Source organism: Ochotona curzoniae, unplaced genomic scaffold, assembly GCF_017591425.1.
Source record: "Ochotona curzoniae isolate NIBS_2020 unplaced genomic scaffold, NIBS_Ocur_1.0 scaffold_4683, whole genome shotgun sequence".
NCBI classification, from domain to species: Eukaryota; Metazoa; Chordata; class Mammalia; order Lagomorpha; family Ochotonidae; genus Ochotona; species Ochotona curzoniae.
The window spans coordinates 6904726-6918903 of record NW_024467121.1 but is presented as its reverse complement, the minus strand read 5'-3'; the positions used below and the strand labels follow the sequence as shown (position 1 = coordinate 6918903).

The 14178-nt window shown below is 46.4% G+C and overlaps 1 protein-coding gene across 6 annotated transcripts in view; it reads left to right on the top strand.

Moving 5' to 3' along the window:
* PIP4K2A (phosphatidylinositol-5-phosphate 4-kinase type 2 alpha) overlaps positions 1–14178 on the top strand; it is a 149021-nt gene that overhangs the window by 120963 nt on the left and 13880 nt on the right. For 5 of the 6 annotated variants that reach the window (XM_040968255.1, XM_040968256.1, XM_040968252.1 and 2 more), the window contains 2 exons: positions 2987–3025; positions 13247–13360. In XM_040968255.1, coding sequence (XP_040824189.1) covers positions 2987–3025; positions 13247–13360 — 153 coding nt within the window. The remainder of the gene's footprint in view (positions 1–2986; positions 3026–13246; positions 13361–14178) is intronic. The other variant, XM_040968254.1, reaches the window with a different exon arrangement.

Here is a 14178-nt window from a genome sequence, read left to right as displayed (position 1 = left end):
GCACCAAAATGTGACGAGAGGTTATTTCTCAAAACATAAATTTATTGTGTGGTCTGAAAACCCACCATCTGTCACAGGCATCGGTCTGAATGTGTGATTCATAAAAAAAAAAAAAAGGACTGCATTTGGGACATATCAGTTCCCTGAGGAACAGGACTCTTCCAAATATTGACCTGGTTCATTCTGCAGGATCGGAAAGCGTTAGCACCGGCAGCAGCCTTATCGGAAGGGTCCTTGGCGTAGCAGGGGACTGTCGAGCGCCGAGCGACAGTCTTTCCTTAATTCCAGTTCTCACTTGAAACCCCCAATGGACTCGCTGGCCAGAAGTGCTCACAGTGGTTTATCATGAAGGGACAACACATGCCCATCCCCAACCCCGCTTCACACACACACACACACACACACACACACACACACACACACACGCATAAGCACAGACACTTGTAGCAAACATTTGCCATAGGCCCAGGTTTGAATCAACAGAAATAATCCGTTTTTTTTTTTTTTTCAAGCACAAATGTCGTGTGGTGAAAAAGGAGACTCATGACTCAAGCCATCGGAGAAAACTGTGTCTTGAGAAACTTCTCCTGTTCCGATGCAGGCGCTCCGGTCGCTGCCTGTGCTTGCTTGGCGCCTCTCCATGGGCAGTCTTAGATCAAACACAGCTAGCCAATCACGATGCCGTGTGGCTTCACTGGTTGCTCTGAAATGAAGTGAGGCCTTTTTGGTGATGCCAGTTTGTTCCTTTATGGATTTGTTTATTTATTTATTTGCTGCTTTTTATGTATTTCATTTATTTTGAATTTTTGAATTATATGGTACAATTTTGTGTAAACTGGAATTTGTTCCTTTATTTATTTATTTATTTATTTATTTATTTATTTATCACAAGACATCTCCTTGGCACCCTTGGTACTTGATTTCTGCTAAGCTACAGGAAGTTTTATACACCATTATTTTCAACAGTATTTGTGGGAATGCCAAGACCTTGGGAAGGAAAAATCACATCTTAGCAATATTGTAACCTTGCAGGCCCTTTGAAGGGCCTTGGAATCCAACTCTCCACCCCTCCCCCCAACTGAGGTCCACACAGCCACCCAAGGATTCTTGGAGCCACGCTTGGAGAAATGCGAGTGTAGGGGAAGGAAGTGGTCCAGGTCTGGGCTTGTCCCTAAGCACTGAAGTCCATGTGATCTGGGTCCACTTCTGCAGCACAGCCCAGTTCTGGCCTCCCTCAGGTTTTAGCCCCAAGGAAAACCCTGCCAACCCACCTGGCTGCTCCCCAAAGCCTTTGTGGTGCCACCTAATGTGGCCTGCCTCAGTGCAGGAAGCCCGAGGCACTGCTGACAGCACGTGGGCTGGCTTTCGGACCTGTTAACCATGTACAAGGTGCTTACCTTGGAGATCAAATGACGCACGTTTGCAGGGCTGGAAGGGTCCAGTGTCATGTCCAGTACACGGGAATTGGTGACGAACCGTCATCTCATCCATCCCACTAGGGTCGAGGTGCTGTGAAGGGCGGGTGTTCTGTCCAACTTACTTTTATGATTTACCTCAAATGCCGGAGAGCCTAGTGCCTTCTACAGCTAATTGCAGGTCTGGGAACCACGTCTTCATGTTGGTTACACATGGGCTTTGGAGGTTATTGTTTTAATTTGCCTTGAGTCTCATGCTTTTTCTGCTTCGCCTGTAGAATCAGTTCTGTTCTTGCCAGGGCTGTGCGCTGTGGCAAGATCTGCACATTTGCCATCCAACTCTCACCTTAACTTCCAGGCCTTGCTTTGCTTTCTTTGTCTTAGTTATGTGTGTGAGAAAGAGGGAGGGAGGAACGGAAGGAAAGAGAGGACTTAACCTTGGGCGAGTGTACTGGGAGGCCAATGATCTGCATGTAGTGCGCAGAGGGTGCTTGTCTTCCCACGAGAGGCACTCATGCCACTGTCATGGGGTCAGCTTTGTGTCCCTCCACTTCATCCCTAAGAAGCACAGCATTTCCCTGGGCTGTTGGCAGGGCCCCGAGATCCCCCCAACCCAGCCTAAGACATGGTGCCCAGTGCCATGGGAGAGACCAACACCTTGGTCTGTGAGCTGTCCAGGCCACTTCCCAGTCACACCAGCGCCTGCTGCTATGGGTGAGATATGAGATGGCAGGGCCAACACGGGGAATTCAGGGAACATGTAATCCTTGTCCTGTGGCACACCAAAGACTCTGCCAGCCATTTGTGTCCCATCTTATCCTCCCAATTAAAGCCTGCACACACAAGGGCCAGATTCTCTGCCCAGCTCATACCCCAAGGCACATGGCTCAGCAGCCTGGCACTGGAGGCCTCTACCACCGCCGTGGAACAGAAATAAGTGTTTCTGCTTTGTCCCTCAGCCAGCTCCACACAGGGCTAGACACAGAAAAGCAGCCAGGAAGGTGGGACTTGGAAAGAATATCCATGGTGCAGGGGCTCGGAAAATGCCCACAGGACTTGGCTCATGGCACTTGAAAGAAAACTTGCTCATCAGTAACCACACTACCCAGGGTGGGGAGCAGCATGTGTAACAGAGAGGCTGCCAGAATGGCACCACATTGACGAGAGGTGCTGGGTACCCCACAGCCAGTGGATGGCCACTTACGTGTAGAAGATGCTGTGACTGGCCATCCTGGCAGCCAATGCACGAGAGTGGTTTGCATCTCAGCTCTAGTGAGTGATGGCTCTGGTGACTGTCAGGCATGCTGATTTCCAGCGGGAGGACCTGGAATGCATATAAGACAGTGGACAAAACACCTGCAGAAGCAGGGTGGGGGCAGGGAGAGCGTGGGAACCAGCCCTGGAGCCCAGTGGCAGCTGATGCACTGCCCCATGCTGCCACCACTGGCCCATTTCCTGTTTGGCACCTGTCAGCCAGCTGCCTTGCATGCAAGTTCTTCTTCTTCTATTATTATTATTATTATTATTATCATCATCATCTTCTTCATTATTACTGTCTCTTTGTGTTTCAGGGCTCCACAGTGGCTCGAGAAGCTAGTGACAAAGAAAAGGTAAGTGCCTGCATACCCTCCCCACCCCCCACACCACATCCCCAGGGAGCCCTGCAGGGCCTTTTTTCCTTCCCATCTCAGGATGTGCATGGTTGGCGTGGGATGAGGCTCATTCTTGGGTGGCTGAGCGAGGAGACAGCTCTTAGCTGTACCATGTTCTTAAAGACAATGCCCCTGTGTACGAAGCTGACCATCCAAGCACTCCGTCCTGCAGGCCAGAGGTCAGCTCCCCGTGCCCTGTAACCAGCTGTGACCCCGGGGCACCCCTGCGCCTCCCGGAGTCAGCTTCCTCCCCTGGGAAGCACTGACCTGGCAGGACTGCAATCCCTCCTCCACCTGGGACACATGAAACATGGATTAGAGGACTGTTCTGCTAAAAAAACAAGGGCTTGTTTGGACATGTTGGACACGAGTAATCTTTGAACCACAGGTAGTTTATCATTTAAGACTCTGGACACAGTCACCTTGAGGGGTCTGTTTCAATAAGAAGTTGGGGGAACTTCCTGTCCGTCATGCTGACTTCACCTCCACCCACATGTGCAAATGTGGGCAGTAACCCTAAGCTGATAGTTCTCTCCCCCTTTCCTTCTCATCACCTGGGAAATGTCTCTCCTCTGTTCTCTTGGAAAGCTGAGCTCAGGGTGGTAATTGTGGACATATATTTCAATTAAATTATTTTAGAATGGTATCAGGCATTTTTATTTGAATGTACAAATTTATATATCTGCTTTCTTTTTTTTTTTCATTCGGAAGTGTGATTGTCTTTATGGTTACTCTCCTAACTTCTGGGTTAAAACAATGAGCCACATAGTCGCATCTGGTAGGGGATGCGGACATTGAGTAGGAGATGGAGGTGTCAGCCGGGGCAGCAGGTGCAAGCAGGGTGCCTCTCCCTGCAGGGAGAGATGAGGCTACAGAAGGAGCCCAGGCCACTTGTGGAGCATGACGAAGTCGCGCTGAGAAGTTGGGGGACTGGACTGGGATGCCAGATAAGGATAGATCAGATTGAGAATCAGGAAGAATTGGGGCCAGTGTTGTCATGCAACAGATTCGGCTGCTGGCATCCCACATTGGAGCCTGGGTTAGTGTCTTGGCTGCTCTGCTTCTCATCTGGCTCGCTGCTGATGCATGTGGCCCAAGTCATTGGGCCCCTGCCTACCACTCGGGTGAAAGACCTGAACGGGTCCAGGCCCCTGGCTGGTCTTAGTTATTGCAACCATTTGAGGAGTGACCCAGAGAATGGAAGATTCCTCTCTCTCCCTTTCTCTCTGTCATCTACCTTTCAAATAAATAAATAAATTTCTGCCCCCCCCCCCAAAAAAAAAATGAAGAAGATAAGAAGGATCAATGGAACTCAGAGATGGACTGTGGGAGGGGACAGTGCCCACAGATGGGTGAGTCATTGATGAGTCCCAGGTCTCTGGCTTGGACAGTTAAGTGAGGCTCCATGCCTCTCCCTGAGACAGAAATGGGGCAGATGAGGCAGGGAGGAGAGAGGCAAAGACCAGGAGCTACCATCTGTGCATTCACTACATCTGCAGTGGGCGGGTCTGGAGCAGGCCAGAAGCAGGACTGCAGGCACTGCCTGCGGTGTGTCTGCATGGCATCAGAGCAGGGGCAGTCAGCACGTGTGGGAGACACAGTAGGGCTTGGGGAGAGAAAAAAGGAGCTGGGGAATCCTCCCAGGAAGAATGATCCACAGGAAGGGAAGCACAGCAAGGCTCCAGGAGGACCAGGGGAGCAGGGGAAAAAAGCCTATACCAAGTCAGCGTGGAAGAAGAAGGGTTCCAAGTGAGAGGCCCGCAGGGCAGCAGAGAGATGGATTAGGGCCCAGGAAGGGCCACACTGTTCACTACCATCTTCATGGAGCATACGGGGAAGCAAGACCATTGGCCCCTATGCTTACAACACTTGCTTTCCAGCGTATCTCAGAAACCAAAGAGAACATTCCAGCATCCATGGTTCCATGAAGTCAGGGAGATTGAGGAGCTGTCCCTGGAACCAGACAAGAAACTAACTCACTGGTGACCTGGCCAGTGAGAGCAGCTTGCAGTTGACAGCAGTGAAGGAAAAAATGAGGAAGCTGAATGGCGTGTTGCAACCCTGGTTTGGCCATTGTGTTCTTCCTGTGTATTGATGGACGAGTGGCTGCGCCTGAAGCCTGCCCTGTGAGGCGAGGATCTGGGGTGGACATTGGCAAAAATGTGGGATTGTGGGGTGGCCATGTTGGTTCCCATCACAGTGCCTGCGCTCAAGTCTCGGCTCTGCTTCTGATTCTACTTCCTGCTAACGCACGCCCAGGGGGACCACAGGTGATAGCTCACGAGCTTTGATCTCTCCCATCCACAGGGGAGACCTGGATGGAGTTGTGGGCTCCTGGCCCTGCCCCGGCTGTTCATGAGCATTCGGGAAGTGAACTAGCAGATGGGAGATCTCTTGCTTTTGCATTTGCCCTTCCTTGCTCTTGTTCTTGCTGTAGCTTTAGTTCTAGCTCTGTCTTTTTAATAAGTAAAAAAAAAAAGATAAAAAAAGTAAGGGATGGGTGAAGGGAAAATGCAACATTTAATCATCTTGGTTGTAGCATTTCCTCAGAAGCAGAAGGTAGAATGACCCATCTTGCTTCCTGCCGTTCCGCCAGTAGGATTACATTTTCTAGAAACTTGGGGAGTAGCCACAGCCCACTGCCCTCCCTGCCAAAAATGGTGAGCTCCCTTACTGATGTAGGTTTTTGTGGAAGAATGTGAGAACAAGGAGTCTGCCTGGACCAGATTTGAATGCCAAGGATGTAGTAGTCGTTTCTCCAAACATCTCCCTTGAGAGGGGCTTAGGGAAAGGATAGCTGGGGCTGGCCTTGTGGCTCAGTGGATTAACCCTCTGCCTACGAAGCCTGCATCCCATCAGTTCAAGTCCCAGCTGCTCCACTTCTGATCCTGCTGTCTGCTAATGCACCTGGGCAAGCAGCAGAAGCCCAAGTGCTTGAGCTCCTGCCAGCTGTAGGGGAGACCAGAATGGAGTTCCCAACTCCAGCCTCACCCAGCACAGCCATCGCTACCATTTGGGGATTGAAACAGTAGACAGAAGATTCTCTCTCATGTTTCTCTATAACTCTGCCTTTCAAATAAATAAATGTATTTTTTTTAATGTGCATTTTGCACAGTCTCCATTGCCGTACCTTACACTGTGCAAACATTACAGCTGTTTGCCAGCAGTACCCTAAGGAAGAATGTGGGGAACCGTACCCCTTTTGGGACCTGTGATGTGCAACAGCTCTTCTCTGGAAACCACCCCTGCCCTTCCCTATGACAGATGCCCATGGGGAAGGAAAGAGGGAGCAATAGTCAAACCAGGTTCAGCCAGAGGCGAGTGCAGCTGCCTGAGTGCTCAGTCTAACCTAGAAGCAGGTACTGAGTTGTAATAGCTCAAATGCATTGATGAAGCTCAACTATTAAAAATGCTGCCTTTTATTATAAAAGTTTTATGTGCTCTCCTTTTTCTACCCAACTTCTGAGGTTTCTTTCCATGGTCAGTTAAGTGTGTGTGTAACTCGTCTAAAAAGCTTCCCACTATTTTCACAGATAAAACCACCAGTGCCCACAAAAAGATCACTTGTTCCTCTGCCTTTGTAATATTTAGTGAAGGTTAAAATATTTCATTTCTTAATCTGTATAGCCTTTTCTAAATGAAATCCAGTAATTTTCAAGAATGTTATTTCCACTGCTATCAATATATAATTGTTGTCTCTTAAAGTGATTGTTACGGTGCAAAGAACGGTTTTTAGAGACACGCTCCATTGACATGGCTTAATTAGCAATCTCAGTTCTTACTCCTCTCAGATTTCCTTTCATTCAAATCATTAGAACTGTGTTAATTTCACATACATGCGGCTTGTTGGTGACAAGTTTTGAAACTGTCATTTCAAATATTTAGTGATATAGGTGCAGACGAGTCCCGTCCCTTAGTTTTCAGCTTGACATGCAATTAGTGTGATTTGCATTAGCATAATAATGCAGATGGGCTTGAAGGAAATAAAGAAATTATATTCCAGCAATAATGGAATCACTTTCATGGCAACAAGTATCAGAACTTGCGTGTACCCATGTCTTGGGTTTTTCTTTTTTTTTTTTTCTTTAAAAAGAGCTGAACAGTGCTTCCTGCTGGCCCTCCCCCACCAGCCCCCCCCCCTTAACCGTTGTCAATTTCTGACAGCTGCTATGACTTGTTTTATTCTTTAATTCTTTCCTTTTTAATGGAAGGGCATCTTCCATTCATGGCTCCAGCAGTTTTGCCTCCTCTAAATGAGACAGAGAAATGCGAATCTCCCTGGTGGTCGATCTTTTCACAGCTGCGCTGCAATTCCAGTGTGACATCAAATTAGTAATTACAGCTGAGCGGACTGCTCCTTACAAATGACAGTCATAGCATGCTGCCAGCTCGCAAGCTACTCAGCGGGGGATCCAGGGAAGTAAAAGAAAACATAACTGGACTCACTTGATTTGTGGGGGATTTGACCTGACTCTTTAAAAAAGCCCGTGTTCCAGAGAGAGAGAGAGAAGAGACAGAGTGAGTCTCAGGGATTTACAGATATGCATTTTGTTCATCCTATGCATGGTTCTCGAAACTCATGTCGAGTTTATTGGTAAAGGGAAGCCTATGTAATGGAGTCATGAGGTCACAATAAGAAGATTCCTTTTAACACACAACCTTCCCCGGAACCGGTTTGAAAGAAACCAGCTGCCCAGCAATTGGCGTTTGTGTAACTGTATCTGCAATAATCAGTGTTGACACTTGGATAATGGGCTACAAAAAGCCGCCTTGTGGATTCTTTTGCATTGTGAATTGCGCTAGCAATTAAGAGATGTCACTGCCTCTGACATTTTACCTATTACTGACTGAAGGTGCAGGAGGATTAATCATTAATGCCCTCACATCTTAAAATGCTTCCCCAAACCAGTGTTCAACATTTCCTTTGTGATCTTTAGAGTGTAACAAATTATAATTAATTACTCCCTGCATATCTGGTCCTTTGGGCCCTGGTTAAAAACAAGGGAACTGCCAACACACGGTCCGAGTAGAAGGTACAGAAAACTCAGTGAGTGGCCTGAGTTTAGGCCAAACTGCTACAGAGGTATAATTCTTAAAATAATAAAATTCCGGTCTTCTTTAGATTAATGGTAAACCAGGCTTAGCAAGACTTGGTAAGTCTTCAGCCCTTGGCATCTCTTAGGCTGTCATCTCAGTCATTCAGCAGTCTCGTCACAGCGTGTAGTGGAGGAACCAGACTTTCACCTTTGACACTGCCACTCACAGTAGAGTTTTAAAAGGGTGACGGTATCAGAAAAGGAGTAACTCTCCCTGATTACATATTAGATTGGGAATTGCAGGGGCAATACCAACAGCTGGGTCTCGTCAGCCTTAACTGGCCGATGTAGAGTTCCCCACTCCCTTCCCCCAGTTTCTAGTCTCCTTGCAGCTTTACGCGTGGACCAAGTTTTCAAGATAAAGATTATGAACCTTTCACATCTGCGAGCCGGCCAGTGATGTGTACCTTGTCATTTTGGACGTGAGAAGTCGGTTGTGAGCTCTTGGATCATTTCCAAGGCCGTGGGCTGGTGTGAGCATCATGCCTGTGTTGGGGAAGGAGGTTGTTGCATGAGATAGCACCTGTTATCTTTGCTCCTTCTCAGTGAACCTTACCCATAATCTCCTGTATCAGATTTGTGGTTTGGTTGTTTTTGAGAAGCAGAACTGATTGGACTGTAAATCTTTAGCATCTCTTCTGACCCTCAGGTCCATACCACATATATGATGCTATTCCACCAAATTATCCCAGCCAAAGGATTATTTAAAATTCTCTCCCTTATGAAAATGTTTCTGGAGTGTATATTCAACTCCAGAGACTCTGATTTTTATGAAGTTTTTTTGGCAAGCACAGTGAAAGGGGTTTATTCGTTTTTCTGCAAGTTTATGTTCATGTAGGTGAGCTTTGAATAGCAAGTAATCACGAACATAAGCAGTCCCTAACATCAGACAATAATTAGTGTGTGCATTGAACTTCAAGTGTCACAGTAATGGCCATCAAAGAGACACCAGGCAGCAATCTTTGACATTCAGGCTCGCAATTGAACTTTTTTTTTTTATTTTAAACATGGGTTGCCAAATGAGCGCATGGAACAAAAATTTATTTCATTCTGAAATACAAGTCCTTTAATCAGAGTGCTATGATATTATCCTTTACATTGAAACCTTCTGGCGCCAAAATCCTGTTTGCATTAAATGCTCAAGTGTGACTGGGTGCATTTCTTTTCCCAGCGAGATTTGCAGCCAGACTGACATAGCAGCTCAGCTTTGCATTTCAAGTGCACATACTTTCTGTTCTGCTCTTGTTAGTGGCAATATACAATACAGTTGGATCTTTTTATATAATTAAACAATGGCATGAGGATTAAATCCAGTGTTATTTTAGATTGAATTCTATGTGTTTGAAGTTATATTTTCAACTGTAAAAATAGACTTAAATTTTGTTGTGATTTTTAACATGTTTATCACCTAAAAGATAATTGGATTTTTCTTAAATCTAAACAAATTTCCATATTTTTTTGCTTTATTGAAATAAAAAATATTTAGTTACTAAATTCCATGCAAATGGCTCTAGTTATATATCACGTCACAAAACTTAATAAGTATAGACTTACAAGCAATTGTTTTCGCCTCTATGCATCACTAGGCAGGCTGTGAGACATTAGTTAAACTGCACAACCTAAGTTTCCTTGTCTGTTAAATGGGGTAAAAATAATGGTTGCAAAGCATGAACAAGGGGACTCGTGCAAAGCAAAAGGGCACAGAGTGCCTGGCACAGGGGTGCTGATAGCAGTCTCCTCCTCTTCCTCACGGTAAGAACCACCTGCAGAGGCAGATGTGGAGCACAGCAGGAAAGGCACCACTGGCACACCCACATACCATGTCAGGGCCTGGCTGCCAGTGCCACCTGCACCAGCCTCCTGCTGCACACCCTGGGAGCAGCCGGTGATGGCGCCACAGCCAGGTTCCAGCCAGCTACGTGGAAATCCTGCCTTCACCCTGACCCAGCCCTGGCTGTTGCGGAATTTGGAAAGTTAAACCAACAAATGTTGGTTCACTCTTTTTTTCCTCTCTGTAGACCTCTCAAGTAACTAAATATACATTTTTCAAACAACCAAGAAGTAACTTGGCAGGGCCTGAGAAGTGGCCCCGGGTCTGCACCAGGACGGGAGCCCTGGGATCTGGCCGGGCAGCCCTGCCTCTGGAGAAGAGGATGTGGCGCCCAGCTCCTCTGGAGGTGTTGGGTTCGTCCTTGCAGCTGCCTGCTGCAGACCCGCCTCTCCCTCTTGATCCTTTCAGTAAAGCCCTTAAGTCTTTTAACCAATCTGGTTGCCCTGTTTTGAACTTGATCCAATATAAATATGTTCCTAGTGCCTGTGAAATTCACAAGTAGGCTTAGTAACAGGGTCTAGGGTGTCCGAGCTTGACGAGGCAGGATTATGCTTCCCCTGTCACATGAGGTCATTCTGCTGCGCTGAATGTGAAATGGCATCCATCTTCATTAATGTGACTTGTGTAACACACACACACATCTAATGGGTAATTTACTGCCTTGCCTGTGGCCTGTCATCTTAGCCCTCAGATTTCTCGCATTTAAACAAACCACCCCGCCCCCCCAAAAAACTTCTACCTTCTTTTCTTACACAGGAAATGAGTAGGGGAATTCAGGCAAATATCCCAGTCCCTAACACCCCCAAACGGCCCTCCTCCGTCCTGCACGTGTGTGAGCACGTAGGTCTCACCTCAGCCCTGTGTTCGGGCAGTGCTTATCTTCTCTGTCGCCCAGGTGACTGTCGTGGAAGTGCCGGGCCTTGAGGTGGTTTGCTGAGTGGCTCCTCGTTCTGCTTCCGGCAGAAGGCCAGCCTCAGAAGTCCGTGTGATTAGCACCAATCTCAGACAGTAACGTGGTGTCTTCTGCAAGAAGATGTCTGGGAGCTTGCTTTTCATTCTGGGTGGTTTTTTCCTATGCTTACCTTATTTTTAAATTACTTAATGATAGACTTGGGGTATTGTCCTATGAGCTCATATTTATCTTTGGAAAGACTGGATTTGCCTTTGATTTCCTAGAGACTGTGAATCCAGGCATCTTGCTTCCTCGTGTCTTACTTCCTACCTATTTGCCACTGTGTCTTTTCCCCTTGCAAAATGAAAAACGTTAAGAAAATTTGACATATTCGTGTTTTTATCTCTGTATCTGACAGCAATTCAGTGACTACCTACGGAATGAATCTCTGGATTTTCTGAGCTTTGTTTTGTCTGCTCTATAGGGATGATTATTTTGGCAGTAGTTGGCATCTAGTTGAAAGTGTGGGGCTGGCATGGGGTGACTGGTTAAGCTGCTGCCTGCCATCCTGGCATCTTATCTGGGTACCAGTTCAAGTCCTGGCTGTTCCTCTTCAGATCCAGTTTCCTGCTAATGTGCCTGGGAAAGCAACACAAGATGTTGTAGGCAGTTGAGCCCCTGCAGCCACGTGGGAGACATGGGCAAAGCGCCTGGCTCCTACCTTTGGCCTGACCCAACCCTGGCTATTGTGGCCATTAAGGGACTGCAAAACCAGCAGGTAGAATATTTATCTCACTCTCTTTCTGTGATTCTGCCTTGCACATAAGTAAATATAAATCTTAGAAGAATGTTGAAAAACTATGCAGATAGTCTCTTCTCAAAACAAGACTGATATCTAAAGCTACTAATTTAGAAATGCATACAGGTGTATATGTATGTGTGAACAAATAGAAGTGAATGCTTAATACATGTATGTACTTTATAAAATGAGGAGGGAAAGTGAGGAGCTGATGCATTTGAAGGATGGATCAGGAGATGGAAGACACAGGGGATTATCTTGAGCAAAGAGGGGGACAACGCAGAGGCCCGGCCACGAGGGCCCGTTGCTTACTTGGATTGTTTGTTTGTTCCACCGTTGGTAGAAAAGAAGCAGTGTATGTGTTACCTTGGCTTCCTTTCAGGTGAAGGGAAGAAAGCCATGGTCAGCAGAGGGGAGGGTGAAGAGGACTGGCCTTGAACGCTCCCAGAATGCACTGCGCGAAGGTCAACAGGGTTGTCACTGTTTTAAGACCACAGTGCTTCTGATATTCTGGGCTACGACACAACTTGCAGTCTTTTCTGCTCATCACTTGTGTTTTGACTGTTGCAAGTTAATTAGCGTGTCAGTGCGATTGACTTGCCAGCGCACCCTCTTGTTTACTTGTTGAAAATAGAACTTCTCATCATAATATGTTTTATTTTTTTTTTAAATGTTAGTTTTTAGTTGTTCTATTTATTTATTTATTTATTTATTTGAAAGGCAGATATACAGAGAGGAGGAGAGACAGAGAGGAAGATCTTTTGTCCGATGATTCACTCCCCAAGCGGCTACAATGGCTAGAGCTGAGCCAATCCAAAGCCAGGAGCCAGGAACTTCTTCTGGGTCTCCCACACAGGTGCAGGGTCCCAAAGCTCTGGGCCATCCTCGACTGCTTTCCCGGGCCACAGGCAGGGAGCTGGATGGGAAGTGGGGCTGTCAGGATTAGAACCGGAGCCCGTATGGGATCCTGGCACATTCAAAGCGAGAACTTTAACTGCTATGTTATGCTGGGCCCCATAATATGTTTTATGTGAAGTCATTTTCTCTTGCATTTCCTCCGTGATGTCATGGTGAACAGGATTGAGAAGTGCAGTTAGCTAACCTCTAGCTGTGTGTGTTCCCTGTGTCAGGGAGTTTCACTGTGGATGGGGCTTTTGTCAGATGGAAACCCAGCGGGGTGGAGGAGGGGAGAAATTGGGTTGTGCCAGAAAGAAAGTGAACGTGTCCTCAGCTTTCCAAGAACTCAAATTGTATTCCTAGAAGACTCTTTGCAAGAAAGTGAATCTAAGAAAAGTAATTAGGTCCCTTCCAATAAAAGCCATATGTTACAAAAAGCCAAATGGTATGGAATGTGTCTAACCTCGCTTCCTAGTGGGCCGGCTTCCTGTGGTCATAGCTCACTGGTGCCCCCTTGCGGTTTTCCAGCCACCTCACCATTTCATTGCCTTGGGTAAGACCCCTGTAGGGTAGAGGGCAAACTTCAATTTCCAGGGTTGGAAGGTCTATGCATTTTTAGATTTCATTCAAGCTTCTTTCTCAGTCTTTTTCTCATTTGTTTTAGGCCAAAGAACTGCCAACTTTAAAGGATAACGATTTCATAAATGAGGGCCAAAAGATTTATATTGATGACAACAACAAAAAGGTGTTCCTGGAAAAACTGAAAAAGGATGTTGAGGTAAGAAAAATCAATATTAAGGTCAGCTCCGTTGCGTAAAAAGTTTTTAGGAGACTTTAAGAAAAATTTTTTTAGCCTGTCTACTTAAGTCTGCAACTAAAGATATGTGTGTGTGTGTGTACAAATTGAACTCATGTGTAATTATATTTTTGTGATCTGGTTTAAAAAATCTTGCCCTATCCTTCAAATGGCAAATGCCAGAAAGCACCTGCGTTCATCTGCTGGGCATCTCCACTGCCAGTTCCCAGTGCTGACGTTGGCCCCTGTGCAGGGTCTGCCCAGGAAGACCAGCTGGTCTGCAGCAGCCAGAATGGGAGCTGGGGGTGAGCATTTCAAAAACAAATGTTGAGTGACTCAGAGAAGTAAATGCACTTTTGGCCTTCTTCCCTGTAAGCCACATCTTGGCCGGGTCGGCACAGTGCTCAGTCACTTCGGGCTCTATTAGTATTTCCACCAGCCACCACCACGTCATGGGGCTCAGCATGCCAGCCTGGCCTCATCGTGGGCACCAGGCTCAGGAGGGTGGCAAGAAGCCACTGTGTCTTGGTGAGCTTTTAGTCTGTAATGAGGACTAGTGTAAGAAGTTAAAATAATACCTTTTCCTGTAATTTTATTAGACAGACATTATAGCTTCCTGTTGAAATCCCTTACTTAATGCTGTTAACAAATTCAGAAGAAGAAAGTTGTTTTCTTAGAATTCGTTGACCTACAGGACAGTATAAAGAAATATCTCATTGACTGTCATAAACTGGGTTTTTCTTAGTTTTCCATGCATGTGTACTTTTTCTTTTTTTTTAATTTTTGCTATTTTTTTTAGA